The 22,336-nt window shown below is 39.4% G+C and overlaps 1 protein-coding gene across 4 annotated transcripts in view; it reads left to right on the forward strand.

Annotated features, from left to right (window-relative positions):
* fbxo7 (F-box protein 7) overlaps positions 1-18,670 on the forward strand; it is a 42,769-nt gene extending 24,099 nt beyond the window's left edge. For all 4 annotated transcript variants that reach the window (XM_087997269.1, XM_043709417.2, XM_087997270.1 and 1 more), the window contains 7 exons: positions 4,227-4,719; positions 7,870-8,011; positions 11,257-11,340; positions 13,440-13,535; positions 15,347-15,523; positions 16,818-16,849; positions 17,660-18,670. In XM_087997269.1, the coding sequence (XP_087853395.1) occupies positions 4,227-4,719; positions 7,870-8,011; positions 11,257-11,340; positions 13,440-13,535; positions 15,347-15,523; positions 16,818-16,849; positions 17,660-18,040 (1,405 nt within the window). In that variant the 3' untranslated portion in view covers positions 18,041-18,670. The remainder of the gene's footprint in view (positions 1-4,226; positions 4,720-7,869; positions 8,012-11,256; positions 11,341-13,439; positions 13,536-15,346; positions 15,524-16,817; positions 16,850-17,659) is intronic.
* The last annotated feature ends 3,666 nt before the right edge of the window (positions 18,671-22,336 follow it).

Below are 22,336 nucleotides of genomic sequence, written 5' to 3' on the forward strand. Positions count from 1 at the left end.
TCTCTCGTGCTCTCTCTCTCGTGCTCTCTCTCTCGTGCTCTCTCTCTCTCGTGCTCTCTCTCTCGTGCTCTCTCTCTCGTGCTCCTCTCTCTCGTGCTCTCTCTCTCGTGCTCTCTCTCTCGTGCTCTCTCTCTCGTGCTCTCTCTCTCGTGCTCTCTCTCTCGTGCTCTCTCTCTCGTGCTCTCTCTCTCGTGCTCTCTCTCTCGTGCTCTCTCTCTCGTGCTCTCTCCGCTCTCGTGCTCTCTCTCGCTCTCGTGCTCTCTCTCGCTCTCGTGCTCTCTCTCGCTCTCGCGCTCTCTCTCGCTCTCGTGCTCTCTCTTTCTTTGCTCTTCTCTCTTGTGCTCTCTCTCTCTCGTGCTCTCTCTCTCTCGTGCTCTCTCTCTCTCGTGCTCTCTCTCTCTCGTGCTCTCTCTCTCGTGCTTCTCTCTCTCGTGCTCTCTCTCTCTCTGTGCTCTCTCTCTCTCGTGCTCTCTCTCTCTCGTGCTCTCTCTCTCTCGTGCTCTCTCTCTCTCGTGCTCTCTCTCTCTCGAGCTCTCTCTCTCTCGAGCTCTCTCTCTCGAGCTCTCTCTCCGTGCTCTCTCTCTCGTGCTCTCTCTCTCTCTCTTTCTCTTTCTTTCTCTCTCTCTCGCTCTCGTGCTCTCTCTCGCTCTCGTGCTCTCTCGCTCTCGGTCTCTCTCTCTTGTGCTCTCTCTCTCGTGCTCTCTCTCGTGCTCTCTCTCTCGTTCTCTCTCTCTCTCGTTCTCTCTCATTCTCTTTCTCTTTCTTTCTCTCTCGTTCTCTCTCGGTCTCTCTCGCTCTCGTGCTCTCTCTCGCTCTCGTGCTCTCTCTCGCTCTCGTGCTCTCTCTCGCTCTCGTGCTCTCTCTCGCTCTCGTGCTCTCTCTCTCGCTCTCGTGCTCTCTCTCGCTCTCGTGCTCTCTCTCGTTCTCGGTCTCTCTCTCGTTCTCGGTCTCTCTCTCGTTCTCGTTCTCTCTCTCGTTCTAGTTTTCTCTCTCGTTCTCGTTCTCTCTCTCGTTCTAGTTTTCTCTCTCCGCTCTCATTCTCGTTTTCTCTCTCGCTCTCGTTCTCGTTTTCTCTCTCGCCTCTCGTTTTCTCTCTCGCTCTCGGTTTTTCTCTCGCTCTCGTTTTTTCTCTCGCTCTCGTTTTCTCTCTCGCTCTCGTTTTCTCTCTCGCTCTCGTTTTCTCTCTCGCTCTCGTTCTTTCTTTCTTTCTATCTTTCTTTCTATCTTTCTTTCTTCCTTTTCTCTTCTCTCCCTCCCTTTCTCTCTCCCTCCCTTTCTCTCTCCCTCCCTTTCTCTCTCCCTCCCTTTCTCTTGTTCTCTCTCTCTCTTTCATTCTCTTTCTCTCTTTCTCGTTCTCTCTGGTGCAGTATAATACAATAATGAGAAAAAAATGAAGCTGAAGGAAAAGGTACACATTAGATAATAATTTCTGTTCTCATAACTAATAGTGAATGATGCAGACAAAGCATGTGCTTGTCTGTACCCTTAGCTATATTTTCCTGGAACCGTACGCAAGTCTGAGTCTAGCTTGATGGGGTGCCACTGTGTATCAAGCTTGGTTGACTAGGAGACACTCCTACTCTTATACTTTAATATAAGGACAATACAAGAGAAGACAACAAATAAGGTATGATGATTTTAGGAAAGAAGTAAAAAAAAATTATATGAGCAAAAAGAAACTAAGGTAAAATGATCAAAGAATAAGTTAAGAAATTGATTGTGAAATGAGTAAAGTAGACATGTGATGAGACTATTTTGAAAACATAGGATCTGCAAGTGTATTGTGAATAGTATGGTTGCGCAGTTGCGTCATACATACTATTGTACAGCATGGAAACAGACCCTTCGGTCCAACTCGTCCATGCCGACCAGATATTGTAAATTAATCTAGTCCCATTTGCTAGCACTTGGCCCATATCCCTCTAAACTTTTCCTATTCATATACCCATCCAGATGCCTTTTAAATTGCTGTAATTGTACCAACCTCCACCACTTCCTCTGGCAGCTCATTCCATACACGCACCACCCTCTACACGTAAAAGTTGCCTCTTCAATCACTTTTAAATCTTTCCCCTCTCACCTTAAACCTATGCCCTCTAGGTTTGCACTCCCCCACCCCAGGGAAAAGACATTGCCTATTTATCCTATCCATGTCCCTTATAATTTTATCAACCCCTATCAGGTCATCCCTCAGCCTCCGATGCTCCAGGGACAATTGCCCCAGCTTGTTCAGCCTCTCCCTATTTAGCTCAAACCTTCCAACCCTGGTAACATCCTTGTAAAGCTTTTCTGAACCTTTACAAGTATCACAGTATCCTTCCTATGGCAGGGAGACCAGAACTGCACACAATATTCCAATAGTGGCCTAACCAATATCCTGTAAAGCCACAACATGAGCTACCAATTCCTACACTCTGCACAGAACAATAAAGAAAAGCATACCAAACACCACCTTCACTATCTAGCTGTGACTCCACTTTCAAGGAGCTATGAACCTGCACTCCAAGGTATCTTTGCTCAGCAACAATCCCGAGGACCTTACCATTAAATGTATGAATCCTGCCCTGGTTTCCTTTTCCAAAATGCAGCACCTCACATTTATTTAAGTTATAAATCTACCACTCCTCGGCCCATTGGCCCATCTGATCAAGATCCTATTATCTTCGTTGTCCACTACACCTCCAATTTTAGTATCATCTGCAAACTTACTACGTTCACATCCAAATCTTTTATATAAATGATGTAAAGCAGCAACCCCAGCATCAATCCTTGTGGCACACCACTGGTCACAGGCCTCCAGTCTGGAAAGCAACCTCCACCATCACCCTCTGTCTTTGACCTTCAATCCAGTTCTGTATCCAAATAGCTAGTTCTCCCTCTATTCAGTGTGATCTAACTATGCTAACCAGTTTACCATGAGGAACCTTATCGAATGCCTTACTGAAGTCCATATAGATCATGTCCACCACTCTGCCCTCGTCAATCCTCTTCAATCGGTGCAATGAAACAGAACTGTCAATGGCGGACATTGAACAAAACTTTGAGAGGAGGTCACTCTGGAAAGGGTATGAAGAAAAAAGCTCTTCAGTGGAGTAAAAACCATTACTTTTATGCACAATTCTAGACCAAGGATAATAAATATCTGATCATCTATGTTAATACATTCTAGACAATGGTCCATCCACAATTGAGTACACAATCTTTTCTTTTTGTTCTCATCCTTTTTATGCCAATTCCTGCTGCTGTATAGCTTCTGGGTAATTAAAACCTCAGTAATTTGCCCAAGTTGACACTTTGCATTTATATGGCTGGATGAACAAAGAGTGTTAATCAAAGATTTGAGCCTTGGAGACCATCACTGCCAAGCCTGCTCTTGTCTTTAACCAAAGACCATACACAGACATTTTGAGTAGCAGCAAATGGATAGTAATTGTCGAGTCCCATTGTTCCGAGGCTGAGATTATGCAATGGATTACATAACCGAACTGATAGGAGTGCATTAGCTGCTCAACAGCTTGTGACTTTGAATATTAAAATACAACGTATGCTCATTCACTATTGAATGTTTATCAAGTTGTTGGGTCAGTTATCTTTTTTCAGGAATGTAAAGAAGAGGTAAAGGCCTGCGTGTGGCAACATACACTCCCTACTCTAATGTAACATATGTAATACTATCTTACTTTGATACAACTGTGGCTTTCCAAGTGGGAAATGTCATGCTTTTAGAGAATGCCACTACTCTGATTGTTACTTTAGACAGCCACAGAATAGGTGCCAGTCTGTGACTAATTTTTATTATTACAAAATAGCTGTTTTTGTAACAGGGAACATCTTCGGTTCTGCAATATTTATTGATTTGGATATGACCAAGATACAATTCTAAGTGTGGCAGTGTATGCTGCTATATAACACTATCAGCTGCAGCTATATAACACAAAACAATTCTAATTATGCAGCAAATTCGGTGTGTGGCCACTTGAGCTGTTACCCAATACGACTACTTTGTAATAATCTATACTGTCATACACCACCAGACCTCATATAACCATTAATGTATTAGAGAGCATCAGCCCATTGTTTTTTGAGGCACAACAAATATATTCTTTAATTTGAGGGGATTAATAACTGCAATGGAATTTGTGCAAATGTTTCTGTATTTGTGCAACAAGTTAAGGGTTTATGTCTCTGTTTTAACTTATATATTGTTCTCTGCTATTGTTTTAAAGTTGTGATACGGAATTCAACATCAGTTTAAATGGGAAAGATGTTCTGACTGATGACCAGCAAACAGTGAGATCGATAGGAATAGTCTCTGGGGATTTGATCTGCTTAATACTACCTGATGCCTTTGCTCTTTCTGCTTCTGGATCAACATCAGACTTGAATGTAAACGAGAAACCATCACACTCAAATATTGCTCAGAATCAGCACCTTGTGATTGATGGGAATAGACTCGAGTCCAGTCATCAGATTAATGCTCATGCACATCAGCAGTCCGAAGCAAATGTCCAGAATTCATCACCTGTCGAGATGTGTATGACATTTGAAGACACCCCAGTAAAATATCCAGATGAACCAATGCTGTGCAGTGAAGCAATGGATGGAATGGTGCCACATTCATTAGAAACCCTTTATCATTCTGCTGAGTGCACCAACCCAAAGGAAGCTTTGATTGTGGTGCTGCATCTGCTCATGCTGGAGGCAGGATACATTCCGCAGGTAAGCAATCTGAGTGACCTGGAATTCACTTTATGATCTGCACATATACAGTGTTCCAACATTGATGTCCAAACATCGGAAGCTTTAGACCTAAACAGAATGAATTTGCTTCATGATGAATGGAATCGTGGTTAACCTTTCCATATCTTCACCATGTGCATCACCCATTCTGTTCTGAACTTTTCCCTATGTTTAAAATGAGTCCCTGTCTTTGACAACACAAAATTGTCCTATACCTGTGCTTTTTATCAGTGTATTCAGTCTGCCAGATGTTGAAAACTGTTCTTCCATTTTCCTTTCCTTAAACAAATATAAAAATTGTTATTGTACTCTTTTATATAAAAATACACTTCAGAATAAGAACATTCTCTCTGAGAGTAGCCAACATTTATCCCCAAATCAAGGCCTCCGAAAGCAGATTAAATGGTTATCTCTGCTACGGTATTTGCACATTGACTATCATCTATCTATAAAACAGTAGTAACTATACTTAAGAAGCAATTAATTGGTGAAAATGCTTTAGTCTGTTGTGAGAGTTTTACCACACCAATATCTATACATTGAATTGGGTAGAAAAAAGACTTTCAGAAATGTAGACATTTCATTGTAAATTTACAGAAGAGAATAGTCATCAGTTTCTGCTTGTCCCTGTCCAGAGCCAACCCCCAACTTGGAAAGAACTTAACTCCTTACTTAGCCTACCACCAATTAAACTAAACTAAATCAGAACAACAAAATTTGGCTCTAAATGTTTACTGTTTGGAGATGTTATTACACACGTGTGGAGTAGGTTTGACTTTTGAATCAGGGTCTTCTGACAAACTATGTCACAAGAGCTCCTAGCAACTGAGCTGTAGATATGTTTAATCAACCTGACACATATGACAAATATCTAGCATAGGTGGGGATTTGAACTCAGACCTTCTGGCCCAGAGCTCCAAAGTCTTATATAAAACCCAGTTTATTTTTAATATTAACTGAGGAAAGAATGTTAGCCAGAACTCATTCCTTACTCATCAAATTTGCCACTGGATATTTAATATTGACACAAACTACCGTCAAGTACTCTGTCACACTCATGACTTATTTGCAGAGCAATGACTTTTAACAGTGAGCCCCATCTCTACTGCACAAAATTGTTAGTCTAGATTATGATCTAAGTTTCACAAAGTTCTTGCCTAACTGAAAATAGCGACCCTCAGTCTATGTACTGAAATATTGAAGTGACCAGACAAGTTGAGAAGACTGTTAATAAGGCCAAGAATCCCCAAGAGCAACAGAGTATATTAACATGATGCTAAACTGCTATAAAATAGTAGTATGATGACGTTGCTCCTTTAACAAGGTTATTTTGTCCTTATGTTTCTTTGGGAGGGATCATAAAGGCAGAGGTTCCGATATGTCTAGAAGTATCTACTTGAAGATGCCTTTAAGCATTTTTTTTTTTAAACACCCATACAATGAAACGGGAGTAGTCAGTTCTCCCAGTTCAGGGTTTTTCTCAGTTTGGTTTTCACAAACAATCTGTTTGAGCTGCTGGTCAAGTTTTAGCTGGGCACCTAAGGGAACAGCTCCATGCTGATCCTCTCTCTCTGACATCTCTCTCCTGTAAGAATCTGTGCTTAATTTTACTTTTTTGTCAAGGGGGTATTATGTGATGTTGCAGGAAATCAGAACAGATCTTTGTTAAGTAGTGTTTTTGTGTCGGTTGGGTTTTCAGATAGGTTACGTTACGCTAATTTCAGTTCTTGTTTGTTTGTGTTTCATTCAGTAGTCTGTAAATAAATTCTGTTTTGTTTAAAACTCAATGGTTGGGCCAGCTGCATCACTTCTGGAATATCTATTGTATACCTACTTAAAACAACTAGAAAAGGTACGGTCTGAGCTGCCTTCTTGAAATGTTTTGAGGGGGTCTGGCCTGATCCATAACACTCGGGATGCTTGAGATGGATTACTTTATTAAATTCTGGGCACCATTCTTAAGGGCGTTTTAAGGTCTTGACGAGGTTGTAGAAGAAATTTACAGGAATGTTACGAGTAATTAAAGTCTCCGATATGTACAAACACTGGAGAAGCCAGAGTTGTTGTTCTTGGGGAAAAAAGAAGTTTTTTGGTTTATATAGCTGGAGAAGCAATTATAATTTGAAGTTGAGGTTAACAATCCATTTAAGGGCTTCCACTGACACATGAGTTGTTGTGATGTAACCTTAAGTGGATGCCAGGCAGAAGTTCAGTTAATGGATAAAACAAAGAACTGTGGATGCTGGAGATTGGAAACAAAAGCAAAGCCTGCTGGCGAAGCTCAGCGGTTCTAACAGCATCCGTGGGAAGAAAGCTGCAACAGTGTTTAGAGTCCAGTGCTGCTTCATCAGAACTGTTAGCAGCATCTAGGAAAACATGGTATTTATGCTGAAGTTGAGGTGGGGGAGGGGAAAGATGAGCAGATGGGCAGAGATGTTATGTTATGGATTACTTTTAGATCAGTCAACCAAGCGCACTTCCTCTTAGGCCTATTATCTCACAGGTTGCTTTCAGTACAGCTCACCTATTCCCTCCTCCTCTTAGCTCTTATTATCACATATTCAACTTGACTTCTATCCTGGCCTGTTACTCAATTCTTTTTTTTAACCTGGCCCTTTCATATCACTATAGTGCGCTCTCTCTTTCTCTGGGCTCCATCTCTACCCTACCTCCCTGTCCCGTCATCAGCATAAGTGCCAATTTTTCCCAGATGCTAACCGTTCTGATGAAGAGTCACCAGACATGAAACATTAACCTTGCTTCCTTCCTGTGGATAATGCCAGACCTGTTGAGTTTTTCCAGGGGGAATCTGTTTTTGTTTCAATTAATGGGTAGTGGATTGACTTGGGACTTGTTGGAATGCATTTTAGGATATTAAAGGAAGTAGCTACTGTGATAGTAGATGCATTGGTAGTCATTTTTTTCCAAGAATCCTTAGGTTCTGGAAAAGTTCTATAAGTTTGCCATACTTATGAGTGTGACATAATTATTCAGAAAGGGAAAAGACCAAATCATTCTTGTACACCTATGCTGGTTGAGGCCTGAACTTGATACCTTAGTGAGAACTTAAGAATTCTGAGAAGGGAATGATTATGATATGCAACAAGTATTACCCTTGTGTTTTTATAGGGTACTGGACAGAAGATTTCCCAAATGCCTGAGAAATGGAAGAATGAAGGTGTCTATAGACTACAGTACAATCACCCACTCTGTGAAGATGGGTCCGCTACTCTCTCTTGCATCCCAATGGGAAATCTGGTTGTAGTTAATGGTAATGCATATTAACCTTTTGGAAGGAGTACACTCCATTCGTTTATGAGATGTACAGTATTGTTTTACCTTGTATGACCTTTTGATTGGGATATACACGCATTTGTTTAGGCAATCAAACCTTTGATCTAAATGGAAATTAGTTTCACCTTTTCTCTCTCGCTCTGTTATGAAACATTGTAAATTTTTACTTGATCTTACAAGAATTATTCAATGTATGCTTCAATGAAGGCCAAGTTCCCAGAGTGGAATCAGCATGTCCAAATCAAAATTGCACACTGTACTGTAGGTGTAGTCTCACCAAAGCCTGTACAATTGTAGCAAAACCTCTTTATTCTTCAATTCCTTTGCAATAAGGCCAATGATGTTTTTCCTACTTTCTTATTGTACCTGTATGCTAAATTTTTATCATTTTTGTTATTGTACACCCATCTCTAGAATTAACATTTGAAAGTTTCACTCATTGTAAGAATAGAAAACAGAATACTCTTAAATTCAAACTAAATCTCATGCTTGCCCACATCATTTCCACTTGCTTACTCAATCTTTATAACCTGTATACCTTTGCATCTGCGCTGTCCTCAGTTTGCACTCTCATCCAGCCATGTGCCGTCAGCAATCTGAGATGATTTACTTTGTCTCTTCTTCTAAGTTGGGAGCAGAAGTTGTAACTGAGGTCCCTAGCTTTGATTCCTGTGACACTCCACAAGTCAAAGCCTATCATCTTCTTCAGTATGCCTCATTTATGCCGCCTTTGCTTTCTATTTACCAATCCTTTGCCAGCGCTAATATATCACACCTACCTCTATGTGCCCTTATCTTGTGTATTTTATTTTATGAAGCATCTTGTTCAATTCCTTTGGAAATCCAAGTACACTGCTGTCCCCATTATATGCATTCCATTAGCTACATCTGCAAACAAACACTAACAATTTTTTCCAAATATTCTTTTCAATTTGAAAAGATTTGTCTTGGTGTTGACTTGTTCTAATCATTGCATTGTTAATACTTCAAGCATTAGATTCCAGTATCTTCCCAGTGACTGATGCTAAGCTAACTGACCTGTAACTCTCTCTTTCTCTCCTGCTTCTGCATTGAATAATGTTAAAAATCACAAAACACATCAGACACAATCACATAGCACAAGCTGTCATCTTTTTTTTAAAATAAAACCTCAAGTTATCTCAGGAATGAGACTTGGAAGAAGTTCTGAGATTTACATATTAATGAATCAAAACCTGCAATCCATTCTAAAACATGACACTATGATCTAGTGTTATAGATTCTGTCCTATGATCCTGCCCCACTAACTACCTGACGAAGGAGCAGCTCTCTGAAAGATAGTGCTTCCAATTAAACCTGTTGGACTATAACCTGGTGTTGTGTGATTTTTAACTTTGTCCAGCCCAGTCCAACATCTGCACCTTCTCATGCCTGCAATTTTACAGCTTTCAACCTGCTGGAAATGCTCCAACTTTCTGAGGATTTTTAGAGAATCCTCCTCAATGATTCACTAGATCTGCAGCTATCTCTTTGAAAACTCTAGAATGTAGAACCTTGTGATTTGTCAGATTTTAGTTCCTTGACTTTTTCTGCTAAATGTTTATCTGATATTAATTGCATCATTTTCTCACACTGATTAGCCCTTTGTTTGCCTTCCACTTCTGTTATATATATTTGCCTTCTATAAGATAGATATGTAATGTTTGTTCAAAGTTTCTCCTAGTTCCTCATATCCCATGATGATTTCTTCCTGTTAGTACTTTTCAGTGACCAATGTTTGCTTTATATTCTCCTCATATATTTGTAAATCTTACAATCAGTTTTTATATTCATGGCTTGTTTATTCTTGCATTTCATTTTTTTCCTTTTTTTAAATTTTGTTGACCTTTTACTGGTTGTTAAAACTCCCAATCTTCATACCTACTACTGTTCTTTATAACATTATAAACCTCTTAATCTAGTACTATTCTTAACCTCCTTTGTAAGTCACAAGTGGACCTTTGAGTTTTTCAATGGGACGTACTCTTTAAACTAAATTTTAATCAAGTGATTTCCATTGTTTTTTAATGCCATATGTTTTCATCTATTTGCCCATCAATTTTAGCCAACTCTCCAATCATACTTATGTAATTGGCCTAAAGTTTATGATCCTTGTACAAAGTGGGTGATGCTGTGATATTGTATAAGTGAGCTTCATGTAGATTCTGCAAAATTAGCAGAGCATTTTTGTTCACATGGAAGAATTTGTAATATATTTTAGGACACTGAGGTTATGAGAAGCCTATATTAATACAAGTGAATTTGTGCACAATGACCAAGCCCACAGCAGGGAGCACATTGACCTGTTAACCTATTTTGGTACCATATGCCTGTTTTACATTGAACAGTCAAATGAAACCTTCTTCTGCATTTACTTGACAGATGGATGGAGTCTTAGTTTGTAATATCTGGAAACTGCATCTTCAATAATGCTATACTGAAATGTCAAATGTGTGGTGAGAGATGCAATTTTAGGATCAGACTTATCAGCTATGCAAGGATCCACAGAATCCATGACCAATGACATGGAATTTCCTGGTGGGCAATTATACTCATTAGGGAGTGATTGCTGGTAACAGAAATGTCATTCAAGTTTGTGTGTTATTAATGTAAGAGGTAAAATGAACCATTTTAATGTTTAAAAGTGGATGGTGACTGACCAGGGAATAGTTTATAAGTATACTTTGGTAGCTGTGTCTTGTTTCCAATTCTTGTGCCATGATAATTAGCTTAAGAGAGATTTTTGCTTTCAAAGCCAATGCAATTCTGGTTTGCTTATCATTTTTGCACAGACAGTTACTCCAAAGGCTAAGCTCAAATTCCTTTTATTCTGGATGAGCATCTGAATCTTCATAATGTTTAGCTAAGATTTGGCTACTCACCAGTTTTGGGGTTCAAATTGAACATGTATCCCACCACTCAATGGTGTTGTATTAATTCTCCAGTATGCTGCCCTTTAAGCTTATTATTGGAATTCTCCATCATAGATGAAATATTACGAGAGCTCTGTGTTAGATATTTTATATCAACTTGTTTAGATATGCTATGATCCCACCTCTGGAACAGGTGGGACTTGAACTTAGACCTCCTGGCTCTGAGGTGGGAACACTATCACTGCTCCACAAGAGTCTTCAGAATTTTAGTTTGATTGTGAATGCATGAACACCTGCTGAGTGTATCAACTGTTTTCCTTATCTCTGACAGCCACGTTGAAGATAAATGAGAATGTCAAAAGTGTAAAGAGAGTACAATTGCTTCCTGCATCCTATGTTTATGTAAATAGACTGGGTAAGCTCTGTTCATAATTTCTGTTCTGGAATTTTTCATATTTTAAATGTGCATATTTCTATGACACAGTTACTATGAAAGGCAAAAATATATCTACATTTTAAACTAAGTAACAATACTGGTAACAGCATTAATGTAACTCTGTTCTAGTAGGACATGGGACTGTCATTTTCTGCTAAATTACAGAGACTTTTATACTTTGGATTCATACTGACCAGTATGACTTAACATAAGTCCACAGATGGAAGGACGTAGCCTACTGTCGTAATTAGATTCTTGCATATCATTTCATGTTTATTGATTGAATGTTTTATCAGCTAAAAGTTTGGTTATTTGCTTCAGTAAAGCATACTACAAGACCAGTCAAAACGGATCATGAGTAGCTTTATATAGCGCCTTGGAGCTCCTTCGTAGATGTTTGACCAGTGTGTGCATTTTTAATGTTGAGACTAATGTGTTATTGTCATTACCTTCTCCATGTGCATGCATTGAACGTTGCTATGAATAGCCGCAAGAGAGATTCCCCAAGTTATTATAGTTTCTGGTGAATACCCCAAGCCATTAAGCTTCTTGAGGAAGGATGGGGCCTCTACTTTATTCACTCACCCACCTTGGTTGGTTGCAATAAGGTTAACTTATGCCTTTCTTGTGGATGCCTTTTACCGAGAGCAAATGAATTTGTTTCAAAAGGAGCCAAATTTAACTGGGCATCCTTGAGTTAACTAAAGTGAGTTTGTTATTTATTAAATGCAAAAGAAAAGAATAGTGCAGTGCAGGCGTGAGTGCACACAAATTATAAGTAAATGCAATTAAAAAGAAAACAGTTAAAAGACATGGATCTGTCTCTTTGGGTGGTTTGTGAATAATAGATTGTGAAATGTTGATATCTGAACAGTCAAATTCAGGATTCTTAACAATGTCACCTAACTGTAAAAGTTGTGTCCTGTTTCCTTCTGACTGGTTTGCTGGTTAATTAGCTTCTCTTAGTCAGAGACAGTTGTTTTATCTACATTGCAAGGATGACTAGTTGGTGGTTATTTGACTGTGCCCTTTGTAACACACAAGCACTCAAATCCAAACTAGCATTTAAAGTCATAGTGTCATTGAGATGTAAAGCATGGAAACAGACCCTTCGGTACAACGTCCATGCCGACCAGATATCCCAACCCAATCTAGTCCCACCTGCCAGCACCCGGCCCATATCCCGCCAAATCCTTCCTATTCATGTACCCATCCAAATGCCTCTTAAATGTTGCAATTGTACCAGCCTCCACCACTTTCTTTGGTAGCTCTTTCCATACATGTACCACCCTCTGTGTGAAAAAGTTGCCCTTTAGGTCTCTTTTATATTTTTCTCCTCTCTCCCTAAACCTATGCCCTCTAGTTCTGGACTCCCCGACCCCAGGAAAAAGACTTTGTCTATTTATCCTATCCATGCCCGTCATAATTTTGTAAACCTGTATAAGGTCACCCCTCAGCCTCCGATGCTCCAGGGAAAACACCCCCAACCTGTTCAGCCTCTCCCTATAGCTCAAATCCTCCAATCCTGGCAACATCCTTGTGCTTCAGTTCACCGGAGTCCCTTCTTCCACCAGGGAACACAGATTAGCATTGCAGTTGGTTTTTAACCCCTTCCTTTGGTATATTCCTGATCGGGTAATACAAAAATGTCCACAAAATGTGGCTTTCTGCTGAGAGCATGCCCTTCTCACTTCCTTCCAAAGTGTGAGAAAATTAAAGATTGGAATTGCATAATACGTAAATCAGTACTTGAGAGGTTCATGTTTCAAATGGAGGTCTTTCCCAGAGTCAGTTTTTTTAAATCACTTTTGAACATTCTGTGTCCTTTTCAGTATTTTGCTTCAGGTTACGTGTGCTCATACTTTTCTTTCTCCATATAAAATTCCCCTTTTTTTTTAGTATGGAGCATAGTTTCCTAAATACATCTGAACAGATGTTTCTGTATACAATACGTGTTATGTAATCACTGTCTGTCACTAATGGTAATGTAACAGAGATGTCATTTCTGCTCTAATCTTAAGATCAGCTGTAATAATTATCCGTACTTGTTTTCAATAATATTTATTTGTCTTTGCAAGAGGGAGGTGCTGCAAATCTGTATAAAGATCTACAAAAACTTTCCTGCATGTTCAAAGATCAACTTGTGTATCCTCTTCTCGCCAGTGCCAGGCAAGGTAAGTGCCTTGGCCTCTTTCTGTCTTCTTGATATAGCATTAAAGGAGGAGGCAGGAAATGATGAGCGACAGGGCTGTTAATTTGTATTGAGCATTCATAATATTTTTAGAAGGCTGAATAAGATTCTTGAGAAATAATTGTCTGAAAATTAGATACTGAATTAGTTTTAATTTCAGTCACCTATGGCTGGCTTTGTAACCTGATGCTTCCCTCCAGACCAAATATGACCACGTCTGTTCTACCAAGAATCTCAATTTTATCTCAATCTATGATTCTGCAGAAACAACATTGTAACAGTTATGTGGATGATACTGATTTAAATTTTAAATTAATAGCACAACTTCTTATTTAACGTTCCCAAAAAATACAATGGTAATTAAAGATATGTTGAATGGACACCATTTTCCCATAAGAAAATATGTAACAAGGGCACATTCTCTCAGTGTCTGCCTGGGTTTCCTCCAGGTGCTCTGGTTTCCTCCCACAATCCAAAGATATGCGGGTCAGGTGAATTGGCCATGCTAAATTGACCATAGTGTTAGGTGCATTAGTCAGAGGTAAATGGGTCTGGGTGGATTACTCTTCGGAGGGTCAGTGTGGACTTGTTGAGCCAAAGGCCAGTTTCCACACTGTAGGATTCTAATTCTAGATCGCGGAAGGAGCCTTATTAGTAAGAATGGTAAGAAGACTCAGCATGCTCGGTAACCACATTAAAACAAATAGAAGCAGTGTTATTCAGGGAATGCTCTCAATTTACAAACTGCTCTATTATTCAGAAATATTAATTTCATATAGATTTATCCACTGGCTTTCATATTTCTGGAATGCATTAAATATTAACCCAAAATTTGCTGAGTTAGTTGAAATGAACTTAAATGAAAAGGAGAGATCTATGAAGCCTGGTGGTGACTTAATAATTGAAAAGATCGCCGGGATTTTGAAGTGTTTTTGTTCGGCTAAAGGAATGTGGTTGTTTATATCAAACCTATAACTCATGCAGTAATAGACTGAAGTGTCATTGTTACTATTGAAAACCTGAAGTTTTTTTAAAGTAGTGAATTAGGTGTGGTAATATGGACTATTTATCAGCTGAATTTGTGATTGTCATAGATTGTGCTGTTTAGATATACAGTTGATTAGATGACATAAAAGTTAGCGCAACAGGCACAAACTAAGTTTGTCTTAATTAATTGATCAAACTGACGTGAAAAGCATTGATACATTAGTGACATTTGCCAGTTGTTAAACTGATCATTTGCTGAAGACTGGATAGGATGTAAAGTTTCCAGCGACTTTGTATTGGGAAAAAAAACACAAAACAGCTTACCTCACAGTAAAGCTTTAGCTAGCTCAGTGACATCAATTGATCAATGACTAGAAGTTGAGACAGAGCGGGCCAATCACCCATAATGAACTGATCTTCAGACAAGTCCATGTATAGGGGTTCACTTGTGATTGTAAGGATTGTATTGGCAATATTTCTTTGCAATATTATTTCTACTTGACATTGTATTAGTAAAGGGCATTGAGTGCATTCTTTTGTTAGAACTGCCTTGGATTGTTAAATCTGGAGTAAACCTAGCGGTCCAGGGAAAGTGGGAATAAGAGACTGTAAGTGTTTAATTGAAATGCCTTTCCTTTCTGCTTGTTTTACATTAGAAGTGCTTTTTTCAGTGCAGGTTGTTGTATTTCAATACTTTAGTTTGGAATCAGGAATCAAAGGTTGCCTTTTTTAATTACACAACAAAGTATGGTTTACTTCTCATACAAAAATAGCTTTTTGTAAATGATATGTTTTAAATCCTTCCAGCTTTGAACCTCCCTGATGTGTTTGGTCTTGTGGTTCTACCCCTTGAACTCAAATTGCGAATTTTCAGGCTCCTGGATGTGATTTCTATTTTATCTCTTTCAACGGTGTGCCGGGATCTTTACACAGCAACCAATGACCAACTACTTTGGAGATTTCTATACCTGAGGGACTTCAGAGGTGAGCTCGCATTGTTGAAATTCAGGAAGTCCTTTCAAGGTAGCTGGTAAACTGCTGTGTGGCCTGATAATTTATACTGCTGTTATAATACATTTATACACATGTTGCACATAATCCTAAAGTATAATGACTGTCATACTTAAAAACAGGGCATAATGTTTGCTCCACTATGAGCTCTCTAATATACTCATACCAGTATTAGGTTCTCATGAGATACTGACGGCCATCTATGTCCACACACAGCATGACCTGGTCCACAACCAGGCTTGGGCTGATAAGTGTCAAGTAATATTAGTGGCAGGCAATAATCATCTCCAGCAAGAGAATCTCGTAACTATCTCCCCTCGATGTTCAACAAAGCTATTATTGCTGAATACTCCATTAGCAACATCCTGGAGGGTACCATTTGACCAGAACCTGAACTAGATTATTATAAATAATGTGCCTACAAAAGCAGGTCAGATACTAGAAATTGTGTGGCAAATAATTTGCCTCCTGTGTCCCAAGTGCCTGTCCATCATCTACAAGATGCAAGTCGCGGGAATGTCCACTTGCCTGGATGGGTGAAGTTTGAACAACACTTAAGAAGATCATTGCCATCCAGAACAAAGCAACCTAGTTGATTGGCACCCCATTCATCACCTTCAAGAATTTCTTCCTTTAGTTTCAAAATCTGGTGGCAGCAGTGTTTACCATCTATAAGATGCGTTGCAGCAACTCACCCACGCTCCTTCAACAGTATCTCCCAATTCATCAATCTGTACCACCTAGAAAGATAAGACCAACAAATGCATGGGAATGCCACAAATTCACCTCCAAGTCATATGCCATACTGACTTGAAATTATATCATTGTTCCTTCACTGTCACTGGGTCAAAATCTTAGAACTCACTTCCTGACAGCATAGTAGATGCATCTAGTTCAAGAAGGCAATTCACCATTTCCTTCTGCAGGCAACTGGGATGGACATGTCTCATGAGTGAATTAAAAAATTAATAAATGGAAAATAAATAAATCTCATTTATTAGTCATAGACTATAAAATTATTCATCATTGAACAGCCTGAAATCATGCAAGGTCCTAGCTGAGTGAAATTTTGTTTTTCTTTCATTTGCATATATTGTAAATTTCAGATTAGATTTTAAAGGAGTCATCGTAAGTTATTGAATCAGCCTTTTTTTCTGGATTAATAAAACCATTAAGTGGCAAACTTTCAAATGATATGTTGTCCCTTGCCAACAGGTTCACTTTTAAATTAAGTTGAGGATTATCTAACTTTCTGTTTTTGAAACAGATTCACGAGTCAGCAGTCATGACTGGAAGAAGGTGAGTAGAGCTTTTTCTTTTGAAAATTCTCTAATTGAAAAATGTAATATTTTTATTTTATAGTTCAGAGTTGACTGACTAGAATTCCAATATTGCATGATTGTCAATGCTATTTTGTTTTCACAATTGTCCTCCATGTCTGTGGGCTAGATAGAGGAGAGAGAAATCAACCAAATTTCCCACTGAACTCCCAGGACATACTGAAGGGAGGGGTGAATTAATCTCTGTTTCATATGGATTGTCCACAACCTGGCACCCGATGTTTGTATTCAGGCTCTTGCATTGAGTGACGAGTTACACAGGTGCTGAAGAACTGATTTTGCCTGTCAATCTACACCCTTGCATGAGACATAACCAAACAAAAGAGAAATTGAAGCAGGGAGACTGCTACATAATGGCAAGGGCTGTAGAGTTTTCTGCTGTTGAGGTGACCATGTCAAGAATAATACTGAAAGTTCTCTGGATCCAATTTTAGGAAGAAAAACCTTAGGGTAAGTGATACAGGTAGTACTGCTGCCATAGTCCATCTAGCATTAGTCACTGATAAATGTCAGTAAGTTCCTAATTTTGATAGTTATTGGGAGGATTTGTCAGATTGAGATACTGCTTTCTCCTCTCTGCATTTAATGAGGTCCATGACTGCGCTAACATAATACAATCCCCACCCTGTTGTCTCACCTAAGGCATAGAAAAAAGTAAGGCAGTTGCAATAGATTGAAAGTGAAAATAGCTAAAAGGGGAATTGACAGTTAAAGGGACTGCCAGTATTTTCTATGTCCTAACTTGAGCGTAACTGTTTTTGTTTTAAAGCTCTATAAGGAAAAATATGTGATGAGAAGGAAAACACTGCACCGAATGCCTCTGTATTTGCCACCAGCTTTGCCCCCATTTCCAGGTCAGCCTGGTCTCTTCAATCCCTTCCCCTTTGAGCCTCGCCAGTTTTATCCACCTGGGGTTATTGGAGGTGAATATGATGAGCATCCTCAGCTGCCTTACAGAGGAGATCCAATTAATCGCTTTCTACCTGGATCAGGACCGATGCCAGGGACATTGCCTCCATTTAGACCATCATTCGATCCGACAGATCCTTTGCCAGGTCAGTCAGCTGGAGTGCCTGGATTTCACAGCATCAGATTTCCAGGGAGGTCTGCTGGAGGCAGATCAGCAAACATTAGGCGTGGCATCATTTAAAAGCTCTTCAATGAAACTTTTGGACTTTTCTGAGATCTAGTTCTTAAAGGATGGTTAGTTGCTGCAGCTCAAGTCTTTGTCAATCTTTCTTTAAAAAAAAACTAAAATAATTGCAACAGAAACATGCACAAATTATATTATATTATATTTTAAATTTACCAAACCAAACCTGAAAGGTAAAATAAGAATTGCAAGAAATGTGGAATGTAGAGCCCCAAACGCCACTTGATCTGATAGAGTGCAATATTTATAGATTCTATTTAATATGGGCAGACAAAAGTGAATTATAGAATATTGCAGCATTTCTTTCTGAGTATGTTCATATTTTCATTTTGAATATTTCTGGAATACTTGGAATACTTTCATTTTGGAAAATCTAAGATCTTTATTTGGAGCAAATGCTAATGCAAATTTGTACAAGATAGGTTAAATTTGAGTAAATGATTCAAAGAAATCTACTAATGAATTTTTACTTTGCACAGAAGAGTTGCAATGCTATTTTAATTGCTTATCAATATATTACCAAATTAAGACTCCTGTATGCTGTCTGCTAGGGTGTTACTTGCTTACAGTTAAAAAAGCTTTATCATATTTACTGTGTAGTGCACAGAAATAAATTGTTTCAGATTACTTTTGAATGATTCTTTCTCAAAGCCATTTTGTACAAATCCAGGGTAACAATCTGACTGTGAAATGCAAATGGTTTATTTTGGAGTTTGGATCAGCGCCTGATTCATTTGGATCCTTGTTCTGATGATTTGTGACATGAGGTTTTCTTTGCATTATAAAGTTCCTCCACTTGCCTGCTTCCAATTTAAGTCAAGTATCAGGGAACTTGTGCTCAATTTGTTCAGTGTAACTTGGGTCTGCAGCTGTAATAGGCTGTTTCTTCTTAATGCCTTCCTCTGACTAATTAAGCTCATGAGGAGCATTAACCTGCATCTCGACACTGCATAACATGCATGTTAATACATTTATTCACCATCTAATAAAAGAACGGCAGCTTTGTTCACAATAACATTGTTAATATAACTGACTGTTATATTCATTTAAATGTGAATATATTTATTTTATAATAATATGAATTTATTTTGGTGTTATAACTACTTAAAATTACTGCATCACAACAATGACTACCCTTTAAGTATTTAGCCATAAAGCACTTTGAGATCAGAGGTGTAGAGAGACATTTTCAGTGCAGTTTGATGTTTCGGGAACTGAAAAGTTGTGAAAAATGATGAGATTTATACCGTAGAAGGCAGGACACATGGGAGCATGACAGCAAGATGATGTATTAAATGCCAAGCAACTGGGAGATTGGGTCATGCAGACAAACTGAGGTGAAGTATTCAGCAAAGCCCCAGTGTGATTTTGATTGCCCCAGTGTAGAAGAGACCACATTATGAATGGTGAATCCGGTAGGCTGGATTAAAAAATGTACAGGTAAAGCACTGCTTCACATGGAAGGGGCCCTTGAAAAGGGACAACATAAAAGCACAAGTATTACACCTCCTGTAGTTATATTGGAAGGTGATATAGGGGGAGCATGAGGTGTTGAAGATGACATAGCCTATCAGGGTGGAGGTCTATATATGCCAATCCATTACTTCCTAGGTCTGTTGCAGTATTCCAGTATTGTTGCAATATTCAAACACAATCTGGTGGAGCAGCAACTTGCTTTCCACTTTGACACTCCTGAGTCACCACTGAGTTTAACGATTTCAGACCCTGAACCCTGTCCTTCATTTTGTTACTCCAGCATCCACTGCATTTAGCTTTTGTTTAAGCACTTTGAAATAACTGATGATTGTGAGAAGTGCTATGTTTTTTGTTTGCTCAGGGGCCATGGCTGTCAATAGCAAGGCTAGCATTTACTACTGTACCTAATTATCCTTGACTGCATGACTTGGTTTCCGGTATTGAGACTGGCTCCAATGCAACGAGGGGTACGTCAGATTCCAAGCAAGCGATGTGATAGAGAACTCCATAGTTAGAGGGACCGACTGACGTTTCTGCGGCTGGCAGCAAGAAATATAATGGTGTGTTGCCTCCATGGTGCCAGGATCAAAAATATCTCAGAAAGGGTGCAAATATTCCCAAAGGTGAGACAGACCAGCAGGAAATTGTTGTATACATTGGAACTAAAGACATAGGAAGGGAGAACATAGAAAGTAGGCAGGAATTTAAAAAGGAGGTCCTTGAGGGTAGTAATATTTGGATTACTCCCAGTGCCATGAGCTAGTGAGGGCAGGAATAGGAGGATAGAGCAGATGAATGTGTGGCTGAGGAGAAGGATTCACATTTTTAGATCATTGGAATCTCTTCTGGGTGAGAAATGACTTGTATACGAAGGATGGATTGCACCGGAATTGAAAGGGGACTAATATACTGGCAGGAAAATTTGCTAAAGCTGCTTGAGGGGAGTTCACCCGGTAAAGGGGAAGACCCAGGGAGATGGTGAAGAAAGGGGTCAAGCTCAAGACCGTGCAGTTGGGAAAAGAAGCAATTCAAATAATCTGGGCAGGCAACAACATTGCAGAGAATGAGTTCGACTGATAAATCAAAATGCATTTATTTCAAGGCAAGAGGCCTAACCGATAAGGCAGATGAATTCAGAGCATGGTTGAGAATATGGGACTGGGATGTCAGTGATTACAGAGACGTGGCTCAAGGACCGACAGGACTGGCAGCTTAATGTTTTAGGGTATAGATGCTACAGGAAGGCAAGAGGGGGAGTGGTGTTTTTGAATAGGGGTAATGTTATAGCTGTACCTAGGAAGGATATTCCTGGGAATATGTCCATTGAAGTGATTTGGGTGGAACTGAGAAATAAAAAAGGGTTAATCACCTTACTAGAATTGTGCTATAGACCCCCCAATAGTCAATAGGAAATTGAGAAAGAAATTTCTATGGAGATTTCCATTATCTGTAAGAAAATTAGGGGATTTTAATTTTCCAAACATAGACTGGAACTTCCATAGTGTTAAGGACTTGGATGAAGAGGAATTTGGTAAGTGTATACAAGAAAATTACCTAGGAGAAAGTGAGGACTGCAGATGCTGGAGATCAGAGTTGGAGTGTGATACTGGAAAAGCACAGCTGGTCAGGCAGCATTCGAGGAGCAGGAGAATCGATGTTTCCTGACTGAATGTGGATGTACCTGCTACAAAAGGTGTGAAACCTGACCTACTCTTGGGAAATAAGGCAGGGCAGATGGCTGAGGTGTAAGTGGGGGAGCAATTTGGGGCTAGTGACCAACATTCTATTAGTTTTTAAATAGTGATGGAAAAAGATATTCTGGATCTAAAAGTTATCTACATTGGAGGAAGGCCAATTTTGATGGTATTAGGCAAGAACTTTTAAAAAGTTGATTGAGGCAGATGTTTGCAGGTACATGGATGGCTGGAAAATGGGATGTTGCTATTAGGCTGATAGGTGCAGGGAATGCTGGATGACTAGAGAAATTGAGATTTTGGTCAAGAATAAGAAGGAAGCTCATGTCAGGTATAGACAGCAGAAATCAAATGAATCCTTAGAGCATAAAGGCGGCAGGAGTATGCTTAAGAGGGAAGTCTGGAGAGCAAAAAAGGGCCATGAGATAGCTTTGGCCAATAGGGTTCAGGAGAATCCAAAGGGATTCTATAAAAAAAGTATGGACAAAACTAACTAGAAAGAGAATAGGGCCCCTTAAAGACCAGCAAAGCTTCCTATGTGTGAAACTGCAGGCAATACTAAATGAGCATCTTGCCACAATGTTTTATGTGGAAACGGATATGGAAGATAGAGAATGTGGGAAATAAATAGCGACATATTGAAAAATGTCCACATTATAGAGAGGAAGTCTTAAAACGTATAAAGATAAATTCCTGGGATCGGATCAGGACTCTGTGGGAAGCTAGGGAAATGATTGCTGGGTGCCTTGCTGAGTTATTTGCATTATCGATAGTCATAGGTGAGGTGTCAGAAGACTGGAGATTGGCTAACATGGTGCCACTATTTAAGAAAGGTGTAAGGAAATGCCAGGGAATTATAGATATTGGTGAGCCTGACATTGGGAAAGTTGTTGGAAGAAATCTTGAGGGACGGGATTTACATGTATTTGGAAAAGCAAGGATGAATTAGGAATAGCCAACATGGCTTTGTGCTTGGGAAATCATGTGTCACTAACTTGATTTACTTTTATTGAAGCAGTAACAAAGAGAATTGATGAGGGCAGAGTGGTGGACATGATCTACATGGACTTCAGTAAGGCATTCAACAAGCTTCCTCATGGGAGACTGGTTAGCAAGGTTGGGT

This window comes from Chiloscyllium plagiosum, unplaced genomic scaffold (genome assembly GCF_037043375.1).
Source record: "Chiloscyllium plagiosum isolate Xiang-an unplaced genomic scaffold, Cpla_swu_hap1 HiC_scaffold_19, whole genome shotgun sequence".
Lineage (NCBI taxonomy): Eukaryota > Metazoa > Chordata > Chondrichthyes > Orectolobiformes > Hemiscylliidae > Chiloscyllium > Chiloscyllium plagiosum.